Source organism: Eumetopias jubatus, unplaced genomic scaffold (genome assembly GCF_037043125.1).
Source record: "Eumetopias jubatus isolate StellerSeaLion01/CBP00866 unplaced genomic scaffold, mEumJub1_p1.0 scaffold_10, whole genome shotgun sequence".
NCBI classification, from domain to species: Eukaryota; Metazoa; Chordata; class Mammalia; order Carnivora; family Otariidae; genus Eumetopias; species Eumetopias jubatus.
This window is the reverse complement of record NW_028274816.1, coordinates 119,586,664-119,605,928: the sequence shown is the minus strand read 5'-3', so window position 1 is coordinate 119,605,928 and position 19,265 is coordinate 119,586,664. Positions and strand designations below refer to the sequence as shown.

General features: G+C 42.9%; 1 protein-coding gene and 3 pseudogenes across 4 annotated transcripts; all 4 read right to left on the bottom strand.

Annotated features, from left to right (window-relative positions):
* Positions 1-143: 143 nt before the first annotated feature.
* Positions 144-1,298, bottom strand: LOC114213873 (neo-calmodulin pseudogene; annotated as a pseudogene).
* An 8,591-nt stretch (positions 1,299-9,889) lies between these two features.
* Positions 9,890-10,085, bottom strand: LOC114214017 (small EDRK-rich factor 1 pseudogene; annotated as a pseudogene).
* Positions 10,086-13,910: 3,825 nt separating this feature from the next.
* LOC114213930 (C-C motif chemokine 23-like) lies at positions 13,911-18,446 on the bottom strand. Of its 4 annotated transcripts, none has more exons than XM_028109288.2 (4): positions 18,206-18,446; positions 15,150-15,203; positions 14,568-14,676; positions 13,911-14,194 (listed from the first exon to the last, which is right to left on the bottom strand). In XM_028109288.2, exons 1-4 carry the CDS (start codon positions 18,279-18,281, stop codon positions 14,092-14,094), a joined length of 342 nt encoding a protein of 113 aa, XP_027965089.1. In that variant the 5' UTR covers positions 18,282-18,446; the 3' UTR covers positions 13,911-14,091. The 4 variants fall into 4 exon arrangements, with proteins under 4 accessions (XP_027965089.1, XP_027965088.1, XP_027965091.1 ...); XM_028109287.2 differs by having other exon boundaries at positions 14,568-14,679; positions 18,206-18,445; XM_028109290.2 differs by having other exon boundaries at positions 15,156-15,203; positions 18,206-18,445.
* LOC114213931 (UPF0729 protein C18orf32 homolog pseudogene) lies at positions 16,668-18,199 on the bottom strand (annotated as a pseudogene).
* Positions 18,447-19,265: the final 819 nt, after the last annotated feature.

Genomic DNA, 19,265 nt, shown 5'->3' with positions numbered 1-19,265 from the left:
TTGACATTCAGTTTTGCTGTAGAGAAACAGAATGAAGAAATGAACTTTTTTTTTTTTTTTTTTTTTTTTTTTTTTTTGCAAGCAGGTAAGTAAAAGATTCAGTTGGATTCTTCTGGAGGGGAAAAGGAATTGAAAGTAGGTCTTCATTTTACAATCATCATCTATATGAATTCTTCATAGTCAACTTGTCCATCTCCATCAATATCTGGTTCTCTGACCATTTCATCGACTTCATCTGTTCGTTTTTCTCCCAAGTTTTTTATGACATGGGGTAGTTCTGCCACACTGATGCAACCAGGGCCATCCTTGTCAAAGACTGGGAATGCCTCGCAAATTTCTTCTTCACTGTTTGTATCTTTCATTTTTCCAGCCATCCTAGTCAAAAATTCTGGCTAGTCAATGGTGCCGTTACCATCGGCATCCACCTCGTTGATCATATCCTGCAGTTGGACTTCTGTTTGGTTCTGACCCAGTGACCTCACGACAGTTCCAAGTTCCTTTGTTGTGATGGTGCCATCACTGTGTTTGTCAAATAGGGAGAAAGCTTCCTTAAACTCAGCAATCAGCCATGCTGCGAGCTAAAGGACGGGGAAGCAGAGGGAGCCAGGGGGGTTGCTCTAGTGCAGGGGCTGTGGTAGTGGGTTGCCCCCGCCACTGCCGCAGCTAAGGCACATTGTGCACTCAGCCTTGTGAGTAATGGCCCCCTGCCTGCGAGGCTCTCAGCACTACTGCCCCATTCTCTAGAAGATTTTAAGATTTCTGATTTATCCTTGTTTTTTTTGCTTTTTGGCAGAAAAAGATGATCCGAGGCTCATCTTATACTTTGCCCCAGCTCTAGAAATCAACCATTTCTCCAATGAGTCCTGGTTCCCATTAGTAAAGGATGGTTTTGAGAAATCTGGGTGCTTAGGGTGCTCACTGCTTATGGGAAGGGCATAGCTCTTAAGACTGAGCTCTTAGTGGACAGAACTAGGAAATATATCGAAGCATGTATGTGTGAATGTGTATGTAAATTTATATCTATTCTATTATATCAATCTTACACATTTATAGCAATTTCTATATCATCAGTCTCACTATATGAAAAACCAAAAGTTTATACCAATACATTCAATTCCAAATCAACACCACAGGGTTTATTTTAACCTTCCCTGTCTATGTGTTTCCCTCTCTACTTTATCAGTGAGAAATCTGGCTCCCATTAACCTCAATATGTTTACCTCTTTGCACTGTCCCCTGTATATACCAAATCCTCTGGCCGTACTGGCTGTATCACAGGTCACACTGGCCTCAACCATGTGGGTCATGCCCTCTGCCCCAGTCCTAGCTGAGTTCTCAGGTGAGCCCTGTGGTTCACAGCAAGAGAATGAATACATGAGGGGTGGGGGAAGGAGAAAAGGGAATGAGTTGTATATTTAAAATCTTCACTGTGGTTCTAAAAGTAGAAGAGTAAAAATGTGAATGTTCCCATTTGCTGTTTTATGTCTTGATGATTTCTGTTGCAGCTCTTTGAAGTTTTTGTTTTATTTTTTAAAGATTTATTTATTTGAGAAAGGGAGAGACCAAGAGAGTGAGCATGGGAGCATGGTGGGGAGGGGCAGAAAGAGGAGAGAGAGAATCTCAAGCAGACTCCCCACCAAGCACAGAGCCCAAGGCAGGCTTGATCCCAGGACCCTGAGATCATGACCTGAGTGGAAATGAAGAGTTGGCTGTTTAGCCAAGTGAGCCACCCAGGTACCCTGTGTTTTTTTTTTTTTTTAAAGAACTTTTAAACACAATTTTTCTAGCTATTTTGCACTACTCCCAAGATTTTTACTTCAAAAAAGATAAAATTTTTAAACTAACCTCTATATCCGATGTGAGGCTTGAACTCACAACCCCAAGATCAAGAGTTGCTCACTCTACTGACTGAACCAGACAGTGCCCCCCTAAGATTTTTGCTTTTAAAATTGAAAATTGGTTGCCAGACTTATTTAGCCATGTTTAAACTTTCCCCAATTGCATATTTCTTTTATAATTAAACAGCTCTGATAAGCTTCATCTTAAGAGAAATCAAATATCAACACAAGTCAAGAACTGGCTCATTTTGTTGTTTGTTCTTTTTTTTAAAATTTTTTATTGTTATGTTAATCACCATACATTACATCATTAGTTTTTGATGTAGTCTTCCATGATTCATTGTTTCTGCATAACACCTAGTACTCCACGCAGAACGTGCCCTCTTTAACACCCATCACCAGGCTAACCCATCCCCCCACCTCCCTCCCCTCTAGAACCCTCAGTTTGTTTTTCAGAGTCCATCGTCTCTCATGGTTCGTCTCCCCCTCCGACTTACTCCCTTTCATTCTTCCCCTCCTGCTATCTTTTTTTTTCTTAACATATATTGCATTATTTGTTTCAGAAGTACAGATCTGTGATTCAACAGTCTTGCACAATTCACAGTGCTCACCATAGCACATACCCTCCCCAATGTCTATCACCCAGCCACCCCATCCCTCCCACCCCCACCACTCCAGCAACCCCCAGTTTGTTTCCTGAAGTTAAAAATTCCTCATATCAGCGAGGTCATATGATACATGTCTTTCTCTGATTGACTTATTTCACTCAGCATAACACCCTCCAGTTCCATCCACGTTACAAATGGCAAGATCTCATTCCCTTTGATGGCTGCATAATGTTCCATTGTGTATATATACCACTTCTTCTTTATCCATTCATCTGTCGATGGACATCTTGGCTCTTTCCACAGTTTGGCTATTGTGGACATTGTTGCTATAAACACTGGGGTGCAAGTACCCCTTCAGATCCCTACATTTGTATCTTTGGGGTAAATACCCAGTAGTGCAATTGCTGGATCGTATGGTAGCTCTATTTTCAACTGTTTGAGGAACCTCCATACTGTTTTCCAGAGTGGCTGCACCAGCTTGCATTCCCACCAACAGTGTAGGAGGGTTCCCCTTTCTCCACATCCCCGCCAACATCTGTCATTTCCTGACTTGTTAATTCTAGCCATTCTGATGGGTGTGAGGTGGTATCTCATTGAGGTTTTGATTTGGATTTCCCTGATGCTGAGCGATGTTGAGCACTTTTTCATGTGTTTGTTGGCCATTTGGATGTCTTCTTTGGAAAAATGTCTGTTCATGTCTTCTGCCCATTTCTTGATTGGATTATTTGTTCTTTGGGTGTTGAGTTTGATAAATTCTTTCTAGATTTTGGAGACTAGCCCTTTATCTGAGATGTCATTTGCAAATATTTTCTCCCATTCTGTCGGTTGTCTTTTGGTTTTGTGGACTGTTTCTTTTGCTGTGCAAAAGCTTTTCATCTTGATGAAATCCCAATAGTTCATTTTTGCCCTGGCTTCCCTTGCCTTTGGCGATGTTTCTAGGAAGAAGTTGCTGCGGCTGAGGTGGAAGAAGTTGCTACCTGTGTTCTCCTTTAGGATTTGGATGGACTCCTGTCTCACGTTTAGGTCTTTCAACCATTTGGAGTCTATTTTTGTGTGTGGTGTAAGGAAATGGTCCAGTTTCATTCTTCTGCATGTGCTGTCCAATTTTCCCAACACCATTTGTTGAAGAGACTGTCTTTTTGCCATTGGACATTCTTTCCTGCTTTGTCAAAGATGAGTTGACCGTAGAGTTGAGGGTCCATTTCTGGGCTCTCGATTCTGTTCCATTGATCTATGTGTCTGTTTTTGTGCCAGTACCATACTGTCTTGATGATGACAGCTTTGTAATAGACCTGGAAGTCCAGAATCGTGATGCCGCCAGCTTTGGTTTGCTTTTTCAATATTCCTCTGGCTATTCGGGGTCTCTTCTGGTTCCATACAAATTTTAGGATGATTTGTTCCATTTCTTTGAAAAAGGTGGATGGTATTTTGATGGGGATTGCATGGAATGTGTAGATTGCTCTAGGTACCACTGACATCTTCACAATGTTTGTTCTTCCAATCCACGAGCATGGAACGTTTTTCCATTTCTTTGTGTCTTCTTCAATTTCTTTCATGAGTATTTTATAGTTTTCTGAGTACAGATCCTTTGCCTCTTTGGTTAGATTTATTCCTAGGTATCTTATGGTTTTGGGTGCAATTGTAAATGGGATCGACTCCTTGATTTGTCTCTCTTCTGTCTTGTTGTTGGTGTATAGGAATGCCACTGATTTCTTTGCATTGATTTTATATCCTGCCACTTGACTGAATTCCTGTATGAGTTCTAGCAGTTTTGGGGTGGAGTCTTTTGCGTTGTCCACATACAGTATCATATCATCTGTAAGGAGTGAGAGTTTGACTTCCTCTTTGCCGATTTGGATGCCTTTGATTTCTTTTTGTTGTCTGATTGCTGTGGCTAGGACTTCTAACACTATGTTGAATAGCAGTGGTGAGAGTGGACATCCCTGACGCGTTCCTGACCTTAGGGGGAAAGCTCTCAGCTTTTCCGCATTGAGAATGATATTCGCTGTAGGTTTTTCATAGATGGCTTTTATGATATTGAGGTATGTACCCTCTATCCCTATACTCTGAAGAGTTTTGATCAAGAAAGGATGCTGTACTTTGTCAAATGCTTTTTCTGCATCTATTGAGAGGATCATATGACTCTTGTTCTTTCTTTTGTTAATGTATTGTATCACGTTGATTGATTTGCGGATGTTGAACCAACCTTGCAGCCCAGGGATAAACGAAGCAGCCCACTTGGTCGTGGTGAATAATCCTTTTAATGTACTGTTGGATCTTATTGGCTAGTATTTTGGTGAGAATTTTTGCATCCATGTTCATCAAGGATATTGGTCTGTAATTCTCCTTTTTGATGGGGTCTTTGTCTGGTTTTGGGATCAAGGTAATGCTGGCCTCATAAAATGAGTTTGGAAGTTTTCCTTCCATTTCTATTTTTTGGAACAGTTTCAGGAGAATAGGTATTAATTCTTCTTTGAATGTCTGATAGAATTCCCCTGGGAGGGCGCCTGGGTGGCTCAGTTGGTTAAGCAACTGCCTTCGGCTCAGGTCATGATCCTGGAGTCCCGGGATCGAGTCCCGCATCAGGCTCCCTGCTCAGCAGGGAGTCTGCTTCTCCCTCTGACCCTCTTCCCTCTCATGCTCTCTCTCATGCTCTCTCTCTCAAATAAATAAATAAAATCTTTAAAAAAAAAAAAAAAAAAGAATTCCCCTGGGAAGCCATCTGGCCCTGGGCTTTTGTTTGTTGGGAGATTTTTGATGACTGCTTCAATTTCCTTAGTGGTTATAGGTCTGTTCAGGTTTTCTATTTCTTCCTGGTTCAGTTTTGGTAGTTGATACATCTCTAGGAATGCACCCATTTCTTCCAGGTTATCTAATTTGCTGGCATAGAGTTGCTCATAATATGTTCTTATAATTATTTGTATTTCTTTGGTGTTGGTTGTGATCTCTCCTCTTTCATTCATGATTTTGTTGATTTGGATCGTTTCTCTTTTCTTTTTCATAAGTCTGGCCAGGGGTTTATCAATCTTGTTAATTCTTTCAAAGAACCAGCTCCTAGTTTCGTTAATCTGTTCTACTGTTCTTTTGGTTTCTATTTCATTGATTTCTGCTCTGATCTTTATTTTTTCTCTTTTCCTGCTGGGTTTAGGCTTTATTTGCTGTTCTTTCTCCAGCTCCTTTAGGTGTAGGGTTAGGTTGTGTATTTGAGACCTTTCTTGTTTCTTGAGAAAGGCTTGTATTGCTATATACTTTCCTCTCAGGACTGCCTTTGCTGTATCCCAAAGATTTTGAACAGTTGTGTTTTCATTTTCATTGGTTTCCATGAATTTTTTTAATTCTTCTTTAATTTTCTGGTTGACCCATTCATTCTTTAGTAGGATGCTCTTTAGCCTCCATGTATTTGAGGTCTTTCCGACTTTCCTCTTGTGATTGAGTTCTAGTTTCAAAGCATTGTGGTCTGAAAATATGCAGGGAATGATCCCAATCTTTTGGTACCAGGTGAGACCTGATTTGGGACCTAGGATGTGATTAATTCTGGAGAATGTTCGCTGGGCACTAGAGAAGAATATGTATTCTGTTGCTTTGGGATGGAATGTTCTGAATATGTCTGTAAAGTCCATTTGGTCCAATGTTTCATTTAAAGTCTTTATTTCCTTGTTGATCTTTTGCTTAGATGATCTGTCCATTTCAGTCAGGGGGGTGTTAAAGTCCCCCAGTATTATTGTATTGTTGTCAATGTGTTTCTTCGCTTTTGTTATTAATTGCCTTATATAATTGGCTGCTCCCATGTTTGGGGCATAGATATTTACAATTGTTAGATCTTCTTGTTGGATAGACCCTTTAAGTAGGATATAGTGTCCTTCTTCATCTCTTATTATAATCTTTGTTTTAAAATCTAATTTGTCTGGTATAAGAATTGCCACCCCAGCTTTCTTTTGGTGTCCATTAGCATGGTAAATGGTTTTCCACCCCCTCACTTTCAATCTGGGGGCGTCTTTGGGTCTAAAATGAGTCTCTTGTGGACAGCATATGGATGGGTCTTGTTTTTTAATCCAATCTGATAGCCTGTGTCTTTTGATTGGGGCATTTAGCCCATTTACATTCAGGGTAACTATTGAAAGATATGAATTTAGTGCCATTGTATTTGCCTGTAAGGTGACTGTTACTGTATATTGTCTGTGTTCCTTTCTGATCTATGCTGCTTTTAGGCTCTCTCTTTGCTTAGAGGACCCCTTTTAATATTTCTTTTAGGGCTGGTTTTGTGTTTGCAAATTCCTTTAGTTTTTGTTTGTCCTGGAAGCTTTTTACCTCTCCTTCTATTTTCAATGACAGCCTAGCTGGATATAGTATTCTTGGCTGCCTATTTTTCTCGTTTAGTGCTCTGAAGATATCTTGCCAGTCCTTTCTGGCCTGCCAGGTCTCTGTGGATAGGTCTGCTGCCAATCTAATATTTCTACCATTGTAGGTTACATATCTCTTCTCCCGAGCTGCTTTCAGGATTTTCTCTTTGTCTCTGAGACTCGTAAGTTTTACTATTAGATGTCGGGGTGTTGACCTATTTTTATTGATTTTGAGAGGGGTTCTCTGTGCCTCCTGGATTTTGATGCCTGTTTCCTTCCCCACATTAGGGAAGTTCTCTGCTATTATTTGCTCCAATATACCTTCTGCCCCTCTCTCTCTTTCTTCTTCTTCTGGGATCCCAATTATTCTAATGTTGTTTCATCTTATGGTATCGCTTATCTCTCGAATTCTGCCCTCGTGATCCTGTAGTTGTTTATCTCTCTTTTTCTCAGCCTCTTTATTTTCCATCATTCGGTCTTCTATATTGCTGATTCTCTCTTCTGCCTCATTTATGCTCGCAGTTAATGCCCCCATTATTCATTGCACCTCATTAATAGCCTTTTTGATTTCGACTTGGTTAGATTTTAGTTCTTTTATTTCTCCAGAAAGTGTTTCTCTAATAACTTCCACACTTTTTTCAAGCCCAGCTAGTATCTTTAAAGTGTTGATTCTGAACTCTAGGTCCGACATCGTACTAATGTCCGTATTGAGTAGGTCCCTGGCCGACGGTACTACCTCTTGTTCTTTTTGCTGAGGTGATTTTTTTGTCTTGTCATTTTGTCCAGAGGAGAATAGATGAATGAGAGAACAGAATGCTAACAGGTTAACAACGTCCCCAGCAAATATACTCTATACAAATCAGAAAAGACCTGAAACCAGGGGAAAAGAAAGGGAAAGAAAGAAAAAAGAGGAAAAAAAAAAAGAAAAAGAAAAGGATAAAAACAAACAAAAACAGAGCAAAACAAAAAAAATCAGAATATGATCAAATATGATCAGGCTAGTGCATAGATCAGTGCCACACACTAGATTTTGGGCATATTTTGGTCTGTTAGAAGAAAGTGCCTCCTAAAATTTTAAAGGAAGAAAGACATATATGTACAAAATAAGGGTTGATACAATGAAGGGATGGAAGATAACTGGAAAGATGAAAATTATAAAAGGTTTTACAAATGGAATTGATAAGAAGTTGTTTGAAAGAAGAAAGAAGAAGATTTAAAAATAAAAAAGAAAAAAAAGAAAAAAGGGAGAGACTGTGATCAGGCAGGAGACTAGAACAAAGCCATACACTAGTGATTTAGGGTATATTTTGATCTATTAGAAGAAACTGTATCTCAAAATTTTAAAGAGAGAACAACTTATATATATATATGCCAAAAATAAGGGTAACTACTATGAAGGGATAAAACATGACTCTAAAAATGAAAAATAAAAAATGTTTTTTTTAAAAAAGGGATTGATAAGATGTTGGTTGAAAAAGGGAAAAAGAAAAATTCAAAAAAACCCCCCAAAAAACAGTTAAAAAAATTAACTTTGATGAACTAATGAATCATGGTAAAAAAAGCCATGAATTCTATGTGCAGTATTCCCCTAGCGCTGGAGTTCTCCCGTTCTCCTTGATCGGTAAACTTGGTCTTGGCTTGCTGGCTGTTCGTGCTGATCTTCTGGGGGAGGGACCTGTTGCGGTGGTTCCCAAATGTTGTTGCCGGAGGCAGAATTGCCCCGCCCTTGTCGGTCCGGGCTAAGCAAGCTGCTCGGGCTTGCTCTCAGGAGCTTTTGTTCCCTGCAAGCTCTGGTACAGCTTTGGAGGACCAGGGTGAAAATGGTGGCCTCCCAATCTCCGTCCGGAGGAGCTGAGAACTTGGGGCCCCGCTCCTCAGTGCGCCCCCAGAGAAAAGCAGTCAATCACTCCCGTGTCCCCGGTCTCCGGCCGCACTCCGTGCTCACCCGGCCTGTGACCGAGCGTTTCTATCTCTGGCACCTGACCCCGTGCGGAGTCTCCAAACCCAGCAGGTCCCTGCGGTGCGCTTCCGCGCCGCTCCTCCCGGGGGAGGAAGGGGAGTCTCCCCGGCTCTGCCGCTTGTTGGGTCCCTGCTGGAGGAGCAGTGGCCCGACTGGGCCGCGGACCACAGTTTATGGCAACCCCGAGCTGCGAGCCCGTGCCTCGGCTCCATCTCTGCAGCCGGCTTCCCCGCTCTGATACCTGGGATCTCTGCTGCACTCAGGCACCCCCGGTCTTTCTGTGACCCCGAGGGTCCTGAAACCACACTGTCCTGCGAGGGTTCCACCCCCCGCTTAAGCCACTGCAGCGACGTCCCTCCGCGGAGCCAACTTCTAAAAGGTCCGATTTTGTGCTCCGCGGCTCTAGCACTTGCCAGAAGCGGCTGACGGAGGCTCCTCCCCCGCCGTCTATCCTCCCGAATATCGCCTCGGATTCACTTCTCCGCACGTCCTACCTTCCAGTAAGTGGTTGCTTCTCTGTTCAGAGAGTTGTTGCTACTCTCTTCTTCGATCTCCTGTTGAGTTCGTAGGCGTTCAGAATGGTTTGATCCCTATTCAGCTGAATTCCTGAGACCAGACGAAATCCAGGTCTCCTACTCCTCCGCCATCTTGCTCCACCTCTTGTTTGTTCTTAAGAAGACCATAAAGATTTATTTTTTTCAATTCTTTGAAATTGTGTTTTGGTTACTAAAAAAATGTGCTTTTTATAAAAGCTGCAAACAATGCTGAAATTACAAAGTCAAAAGTGAGAGTTCTTCAAATTTCCAGTCCACCCTGTAGCATCAGCATTACCTGGGAACTTGTTAGATATGCTGATTTTGGGGGGCTCCACTCAGTCCTACTGAATTAGAATTTCTGGGGATAGGATCCAGCAATCTGTTTTTAACAAGCCTTCCAGGTGTTTCTTTCTTTCTTTTTTTCACCTGCATGGTTAGTGTTTTATTCCAAGAATGGTTCTGAAACATTACACTAAGTCAGGCTGAAAGGTAAAGTTTAAAATAGTTTTATAAGGATATAACATATGACTGTTCATTCCCCAAATTTTGACCATAGAGCTTATGATACATCTAGCTGGCAGTAGCACCAGGTTTTTCCAAATAGTCATCATTTTTCTCTTGTATGCATAGACTTCTTCTCGCTAGCCGCCTTCTGCTTTTCGTTGCCTTATCTCAGAGTCCCTCTGCTTTCTCCAAGAGGTGGTCAAGCTATCCTCTTTTCTTTTTCCCCTGCTAATTTCCTGGGATCTCTTCATGTTTTTCTGGTGGGCACGTTCTTGCTAATTTCCCTACTCACGGGCCATGCCCACCTGGGACTGAGCCTGGAAGAGTGCCCTCCAGGTGATTCTTATGCATACTAAAGTTTCAGCTTCCTAACTGGTGTGCTTCAATATAGAGTTGACCCTTGAACAACACAGGCTTGAACTGGTGCAGGTCTACTTACATGTGGATTTTTAAAAAATAAATACAGTAAATGCTGTAATGTCTTTTCTATGCCTGATGATTTTTTTTCCTTCTCTTTAAATATTTCATTTGTTTGTTTGTCAGAGAAAGAGAGAGAACAAGCAGGGGGAGCGGCAGGCAGAGGGAGAAGCAGAGTCCCCACTGAGCAGGGAGCCCAATGTGGGGCTCAATCCCAGGACCCTGGGATCATGACCTGAGCTGAAGGCAGACACTTAACCGACTGAGCCACCCAGGTGCCCCTGCCTGATGATTTTACAAAATATGTGTGTTTTATGTTTATGTTATCAATGAGGCTTTGGCGATAGTAGGCTATTGGTAGTTAAGTTTTTAGAGAGTTATACTTGGATTTCTGACTGCGTGGAGGTCAGTGCCCTAAACCCTACGTTGTTCAAAGGGTCAGCTTCAGCCTTTGGGTAGCCGGCATGGGGCCTGGGGAGGTATATGACCCAGGCTGGTTGCCCCTCATATAAACGACCTCATTATTTTAACCCAGTGTTGCATAATAACTTGGAGATTTAGAGATGAATTATACATATGATTCTTGCACACAGAGGTCATATTTTATTCTTATTTTCAATCTTCTCTGTATCCTGCCTACCACAATGTAAAACATAAAGTAGCCATTCAGTTGTTTGAGTGACAATAAATACCTGTTTCAGGATTCCAGAGAAAGGGGGGGGGGTGCTCTGGATGGGATAGCAGGGGAAGGTTTTACAGGGACATCTAAGTTGAACCTTGCAGGCTGGGTTGAGTTTTGCTGAGAAGAGTTGTGAGGAGGAGCATTTGTGGCTGAGGCACCACAGAGAGCAAGGAAGCATAAAAGAACACGCGATTTTTGAGGAATTGTGAAAATAGAGTAATGTATTATGTAATTGACCTAGACATAACAAGCCATTGTCCGCTCCAAGAATTCAAAGACCTCCTATGAGTGACCAGATGCTTGGTCAGAAAGGAACGTCTCAGTGTCCATCCCCCTTTCTGTTCAGCTGCCATTGTCATGACCCAAAGCCTTGCTGTGGAGATACCTGGTCCTCTGCTGTCCTGACGGTCCAGTGGTCTGAGCTCTCCATTTCATTCCATTGAGCTAACAACTTGGCCAGCCGGAGAAACCAGTGAAATCACACACCTTCCCCTTGGGTCTAGCACGGTTTCAATCCAACAACTTTTTGAGATTTTCACCGTGGCTCTGAAACAAAATCTCTACAGAGAAGCCAAAATTTGCTGTTTCCATCACTCAGTTCTCAGTGGGCTGGTGTTAACTCGAAGCTGCTGAATTTAACAGAATACAGTGAAGTGGATGAGAGCAACAGGAGAGATCATAAATGGGTCAAATTATAAGCCAGAACCCTGAGCATCTGTATTTGCCTCTTTTACCTCCCCAAATCCCATGGAAATGACTGGAAAAACATGAAAACAAAAATAAATTTGTAGTAGCAGAAGAAATCAGAAAAGATGACATCAGCTGACTGTAAGAAGAGAAATCTCTGTATAAAGGACATGGGTCAGCTTGATGGCAAAATAAGGAGGCTGCAAAACCTGTTTCCTCATATAGGTGAAGGAGAGATCACTGAAAAAATACTTTCTCAGCAGCACCCTAGGTAACACAAAGATCAAAGTCAGTGGTGTTGGGAGAAGAAGCTACGACCTTGCCAGTACCCACTTCAGGGCAGGGGGGTGTGGGGTTTGCCCCAGGATAAAGCTATAAGCACAGTTCTCTATGTAAGAAGTCTATCTGCATGGGAGTCTTCCACAAGGGATGATGGACCGGAGAGAGAGCTGGGCAGTACCCAGGACAACTTCTGGTCAAAGAAAAGAAAGAAGTCCCACCACCTCCGCCCCCTAGAAATGAAGCTCTCCGACAACCTCAGTGAAAGCCGGACCAGTCCCACCCCGCCTTCCTCCTCACCTACCAGAGCCAGTGCCCCCATCCTCGGAATCTGCATTCACAACCAGGGAACTAGGGATTCCCACTTCTGCTGGGAAAAAAGAGAGGAATCCCTGAAGGAATGAAATTTACCAAGGCACAGGTCCACCTGCTAGCCTGCCTACATTTTTCACCCACACCTCCTAAAATGGTATCTCTAAGTGAGGTCCTTCCTAAGACCACCTGCATAAGAATTACCTGGAATGCTTGGCTAAACTGTGTACATCTGTGCCCTACCTTTTACTCCCCAGTCATCTTCTGTCTACCCCCTACTCCCAAATGATGAAGTGAAAGAAGATTTTCTACACTGTACCTCCAAAGATGAACTATTCTTTGTGGAGAGAATAAGATGAGACAAAGTGTAAATGTGTATTTGATCCCTTTAGAGTTATAATAGCTCCCAGCTTTAATCATTGTCTCAGCTGTCTTCTAATAGTGTTTATGATTATGATGGATATTTGGTTATCAATCAGTTTTTTCCCTTATAACACTTTATGGCAAATCACCCAAAAAGCAAGATAGGTTTTTTTTTTTTAAAGACTTTATTTGAGAGAGAGAGAGTGAGCATGAGCTGGGGGAGGGGCAGAGGGAGAGGGAGAAGCAGACTCCCCACCGAGCAGGGACTCGATCCCAGGACCCTGGGATCATGACCTGAGCCGAAGGCAGACGCTTAACCAACTGAGCCACTCAGGTTCCCTGAATGTAAAATTGATATTCACTCCAACTTTATTTTTTTTTAAAGATTTATTTATTTATTTGAGAGAGAGAGCACTCAGTGGGTTGAGGGGCAGAGGGAGAGGGAGAACATCAAGCAGACTTCCTGCTTGCGGGGCTCGATTTCACCACCCATGTTCGGTCCACCTTGACATGTTTTTCTTAATGTTGTTTAACTTTAGCCCCAATGCAGGGCTCGATCTCACCACCCGTGTTCGGTCTAACTTTAAATGTTTTTCTTAATGTCCTTTAACTTTAAAGAGGGGAACTTATGTCTGTTGAGGGAAAATATCCAAAATGTAGAAATAAGGCAGAAGGATGACTGCAGGCAGGTCCTCCAATGTCATTTGGAAGAGTGTCCACAAAGCCCACCCCAGGGTTCCTGTAGGGGAATGTTCTCTCCAGTGGTGGTCTACTTACTACTGATGGGGCCCCTGACTTTGTGAAATTATGTTAACTTGTAAATTTTTATCTAGCACAGATGTAAATGACTTTTGTCCAGTAGAAAAGATAATTACCAGGGGCACCTGGGTGGCTCACTTGGTTAAGTGTCGGACTCTTGATTTTGGCTCAGGTCATGATCTCAGGGTCGTGAGATTGAGTGCTGTGTTGGGCTCTGTACTGGGTGTGAAGTCCGCTTAAGATTCTCTCCCTCTGCCTCTGCCTCTACCTACCCTCTAAAAACGAAAAGAAAAAAAAAAAAGAAAAGATAATCCCCAGTGTTACAATTTTATTTTCCTATAGGATATTAATCTGTTTTTCTCTGATTTAACATTTCAGAATGCCATCCCCAGCTAACTGTATAAATCTCTGTTCCTCAGATGATCTTTGACTCAGTTTTCCCTCATTGAATGGGTTAAGTACATTTTGACACATATTCAATCTATGTTTGAATGAGTTTGAATGTTTTTAGCTTTTAAAAAATTCTATTATGACACATCATTTGGAAAAAAAACCCCACAGAATCCAAATTTCAGCAGTTCCTATAGTTTCTTTTTCCTCTTAAAATTCAAGGAAAGTTACATCGTTACATCAGATACTCTTTATTAATGCATTGCTTTTATGACCAGAACAGAAAGAACAGTAGTTGTTGCTTTTCGAAAAATAATTCAGGCCAAGAAAATCCCAGGAGGGAGTTGGGACAAACCAAGTGGAGGTGGGGTGAGTGGCCCCTGGTATTCCTTCTTCTCAAGCAAGCCTCCTCTTTCTCACATCTGCATTGTTAGGTTCTTCCTCAGGGACCTCATGCAATTCTGAACTTCCAAATCATGGGGGTCAGCACAGACAAGCCTCTCCTTCTTGGTGAGGAAGCTGGGGAGCAAGGCGGAGAAAGATTACAAACTAAGGAGCATTCAGCAAATGGGGATGGGGATCCCCATCCTCCCCGGCCCTGGGATTCCCCCACTTGGACCAGCCTGTTCTTTTCCTTCTCTGCTGCAGGGACTCAGGGCACCTCCTCTCTGAGACCCTGCCTCACTTAGCCTCTGAGACTGCCTAAGTGACTCATGTGTGTTTCCTCAAGCTTTCTTCTCTCTCCATCTGTCCCCAGTGTCCCTCTTCACTGGGAACATCTCTTACCTGATGCCCTGCAGGATCCTAATGAGGACGCAAGCCTCCCGGGACCTGGCAGGATCCAGACTGGTGGGACTTTTCCTAGACACCCCTCCCCAGATACGACACTTACATGACACCTGGCCGGGAGCACCCACTGCTTGTTTCAAAAAAATCTTTCATGTTTGCACATCGAATTTTTCGTTTGTAGTCAAGGCAGCAGTCAGTGGGACGGTGAAAGCCTGCTGCAAGGGGAATGAGACATTTAAGGACTGGGTCTCTTTTTAAGGGAGACTAGATCCTTTCCCCCTTGCCTCCAAAGTCCTGCGTAGGGTGAGCAGGCACAGAATTCCAGAGGGATGTTCTCCTCTGCCTGCACTTGCTTCGCTCTCCTCGGGGCTGAGCTCTATGTCGCAGGGCACCCAGGCAAGGCCACAACAGGGCCACGGCCGTTTCTGATAGAAGAGGGAGCGTCTCGTGCCAGCAGGAGGCATCAGTGAGCACCTCTGCCCCCAGGTGAGCCAACTCGAGAGACAGTTGGGTGGAATAGAGGTGCCCTCTAACGGTCCATCCTGATCTTCCTGGGGACATTCGCCACCTTCGGGACCCTCCCCACCTGTCCCGTACCCCCGCCCTATAAATGAGGTGTTTTGAAGCCATTGAACAGATCTGTGCAGCTGCTACTTTCAAGCATATGCTATGATATAACATATACCTTTACCTTCCATCTGTATTAAGGGTTCATGCTGAAGTTTCGCCACCATGGGTTCTATTTGGGAGAAACAGACAAGGAGGGGAGAGAAATCACTGAGGCAGCCTCGTCTCGCTGTCTCCACCGGTCTCATGCCTCAGCCCCATCCCCTGGTAGGGAGGTGATGATGCTGGACCACTGGACACCAGTCTGGGTTCTAGGTCTGCCTCCAGGCCCCTTTTCTCGTCTCAGGGCCCTGGGATGTTTCAGGGAACTTTGAAACTGTCTGAGACGTGAAACCATCCGATTGACTTTGAAATACAAAAAGCAAACTGTAAATCCGATATGAATAAATCAGTTGAATGGGTACATAATGTGATACATGCCACAATACTTTCTATACATTTCTGGAATCCACAACGGCTCAGGAAACAGAAGAATGTTTCGTTAACTGATTTGGTGGCACAAGGTCACCCAAAGTGAAGTGAGGCTATTCACAATCATTATTTATCCCAGTAGTATGATTATTTGTGGTTGCTGCAGAAATACTGCCCTGTTTGATTGAAGTACACTTCTCAGACTCTTCCAGTGACGTTAAGTAATGTCCAAGTATGTGTTACCTTTTTAAAAATGTCATTTATTTTCTTGAAAATGTAAAATATACATAATAAACACAACTGTAAGCACGTTTAAAAGTATACGGTTCAGTGGGACGAAGCACATTCACCTATTGTGCAACCATCACCACAATCCATCCACAGAACGTTTTTCATCTTGCAAAACTGAAACTCTGTACCTGTTAAGCAATAACTCCTGTTTTCCCTTCCCCCAACCCCCAAGCCACCACCATTCTTCTTTCTGAATTCGGCTAGTTTAAGTGCCTCATAGCAGTGGAACCATGCAGAATTTGTCCTTTTGTTACTGGTTTATCTCACCTAACATAATGTCTTCAATGTTCATCCATTTTGTAGCACGTGTCAGAATTTCCTTCCTTTCTGAGGCTGAATAATATATCGTATGTATATGCCCCATTTAAAAAAACTCTATTCATTTGTTAATGGATACTTGGGTTGCTCTCACCTTTTGGCTATTATGAATAATGGTATGATTAGCATGGGTGTAAACATATCTCTTCATGTACCTGCTTTCAGTTCTTTTGGGTATATATCCAGAGTGGAACTGCTGGATCATATTGCATTACCTTTTTAAAAATTGAATACTTCCGCCTTCCAAAACACATCTAGCCCCAGAGTTTTGGATAAGGGATTGTGGACCTGCATTATGCTAATTAGGCAAAGACAACTGAACTTTTAGATCATTTCTTATAGAGTTACACATGAATTCTATTTAAGAAGGCGTGTGTGTATATTTGATATGCTTGCTGTGATGTGTGTGGGGCTTGCAAAATAAAATCTTAAGTGGCTTTGCCTTTCCATTGCAGCTTCCTAACCAGCTCCTACCCTCATTCCACCACTTAATAGCTATATGATCTTTTTTTTTCCTAAACTGAATATTTAATATACTTTGTAAGAACAGAAGAAATGCAACAAGGATTAGGATTTTATAATATACATTAGATATTTCTGTCAAAGGTATTCCATTTTTCAAAGGCGTTTCCCCGACTTCCCTGTCTTTTCTATTTTCCTCAGAGCAATAAGCAGGAATTACGACTCTCAGAAGTAGGCTGCTCCATTGTATCGGACAGTAATTACATCTTTAGGTTTCAAGTCCTCATCATCTCCCCAAACCCCTTTTCCTTTCACCGCACAGTCTCACCGCACTGCTTCATGGTAACATTGTACTCTGCTCAAATTCAAAGAGCCTGAACGAAAGCTAGAGGCCCAAGGATTTTTGAGTACTGGTTTAGTAGCAGTGTCTATTGGCACAAATCTTCTATTTATTCATAACTACGATAATAGAAATGGAAGCGACTTTAATGAAACAGGAACTCAGGAATGAGATCATTAAATATAACTAGACACATTTTAAATAGAAATACCAAGTATTTCCTGATTGGTATCAGGTAACTATCTAAGCTATCTATCCCCTATTCTGGTCTCAGAGAAAAAGGTCAGAGACAATTACAAGCAAGGTGCTTCATATTATCAGGTCCATTTTTAAAACAATGAGATCCTTTGGGACAATCACTTTAGTCTTTCTTTTTATCAGAGATTTCCGTTGGTCCTTTTGTTGGTAATCCATTTATGTCTGCGTCCTTACAGTCTACCTTGCCTTTGTTTTTGTTGTGGGATTCTCGAAGAGCTTTTCTAGGCCACATACGACTAACAAAGGGGGAAATCAGAGGATACATGTATGGCTCCAGGAATTTTTTGTAGATCCAGAGCAGAATCAGAATGACGATGCAAGGAAGGCACACCATCTGGGATGCACATCTGCTGGAGTTCCTGAACCGCAACCACGGGTCCGAGTGTCTAGCTATATGATCTTGAACAAGTTGTCCAGGTGTTCTCTCATTTGTAAAATGAAAATAATAATATAATATGCAAAACTATACAAGTTGCTGCTAGTCTACCCCACAAGGTTGTTAGGAGGATCTAATGTATTGAGTCCATAAGACACTTAGAACAGTGCCTGCCTGCACGTAAGAAGTACTAGATATTTATTTGTTAAATAAATGGAATGGTTAGGTAGACTTGGGTGAGGCACTTTCCCGGCTTGTTACATTTCCTCTCCAAAATGATAGTTTTATACTAACATTGTAGAATTCTATGCTTCTTTCTGCAAATTTAGAATTTTACTATAGTTCTTTTGATTTAGCACATGACAGTCCTGTCAGCTAAGAGAAGTCATCAAATAATTCTGGTCATGAAAAGGGAGAGAGTTATTTCCCCAAGGGGGGGCCAGTCATTTGCATACAGTTTTCCCCAGGGCCCAAGGCCTGCAGAGAGAGAGAGAGGTCTACAGCCTATTGCTCCTGCTTTTTAAACAAGTGCCGAATTCACATCCCTGTCTGAGACAGGGAACAGCCTCAGTAGGACAAAGGTATCCTTCTGCGTTTCCTCCCCAGCTCGCGAGTTACCGTGGACCTCGTCACCAGTGGGAAGGTTCACCGAACTCACCATGAAGGACGTGGACCCGGGATCCAAGGGCGGTAGCAAGAATGAGGAAGGGGAGGGCAGCCACGAAGAACTTCATCTTCCCAGTAGCAGGCAGAGCCCGTCTGAGGACTCCTGGCTTTCAGCTCTCTGACTCCGTGGGATCCCAGCTCTGCCCTCGTATTTATAAGAGAGGAGGATCAGGAAGTCACAGGGCAGAGGTTCAGAGTGCTGTTCTTTGGCTATACGATAGACAGCATGCTATTTCTGAAAGAGGGAACAAGGCTGGGAATGCAACAGGAAGTAGATGGTAAAGGAGACGTCATGCTTTCCCAACTGCCCAATGGATACAGGCAGAGAGGGAGACTATTTCATGAAGAACCCTTCCTCCAGGAGGTTAATTTCATCCCCTGGGTCAGAGTGTTTTCCTCAGGAGCTAAGCACCTTCCACTGCAGGAATAGCCTGTAAACCGTCGTGTGATTCCTCACACAGACTCCTGATCCTGACTCCTCCTCCTCGCTTTGTTTCTCACCCCACATCCAATCCATTCATAAATACGGTTGGCTCTACTTGCAAAAATGTATCCAGAGTCTCATTATTCCTCACCATCTCTCTGCTGGGAGTTTTTTTGAAGAGGCTTATGAATGTATCTCAGAATATTTTGCCAGGGGGAAGAGAGGGGAAGCATTTATCTTTGGCTTTTATCCCTGTGGAACTTTTAAAATATCGCCACGGATTTTTTGACACTCCTGTCATCCAGTGGTGGAGTCTATGTTCTCTGCCCTAGAAATGGAGAGGGGCTTGTGGCTGGTTCAATCAATAGCATATGCCATGTGACCTTTGAGGCTAGGTTGTGAAAAGTCATGGACTTCAACGTCGGTCACTGGAACATTTACTCTTGCAGTCCTGAACCACCAGCTGAGAAGACTGACTAGCTTGAGGCTGCTAGGCAGTGAGGAAGCCCAAACCACAGGCAATGTTCTGGTCAGTGGTCCCAAATGAGCCTAGCCCTCAGGTCATCCCAGCCTAGGTGCCAGACATGGGTGTAAGGAAGCCTCCAGATCTGCACTGGTCAACCTAGCA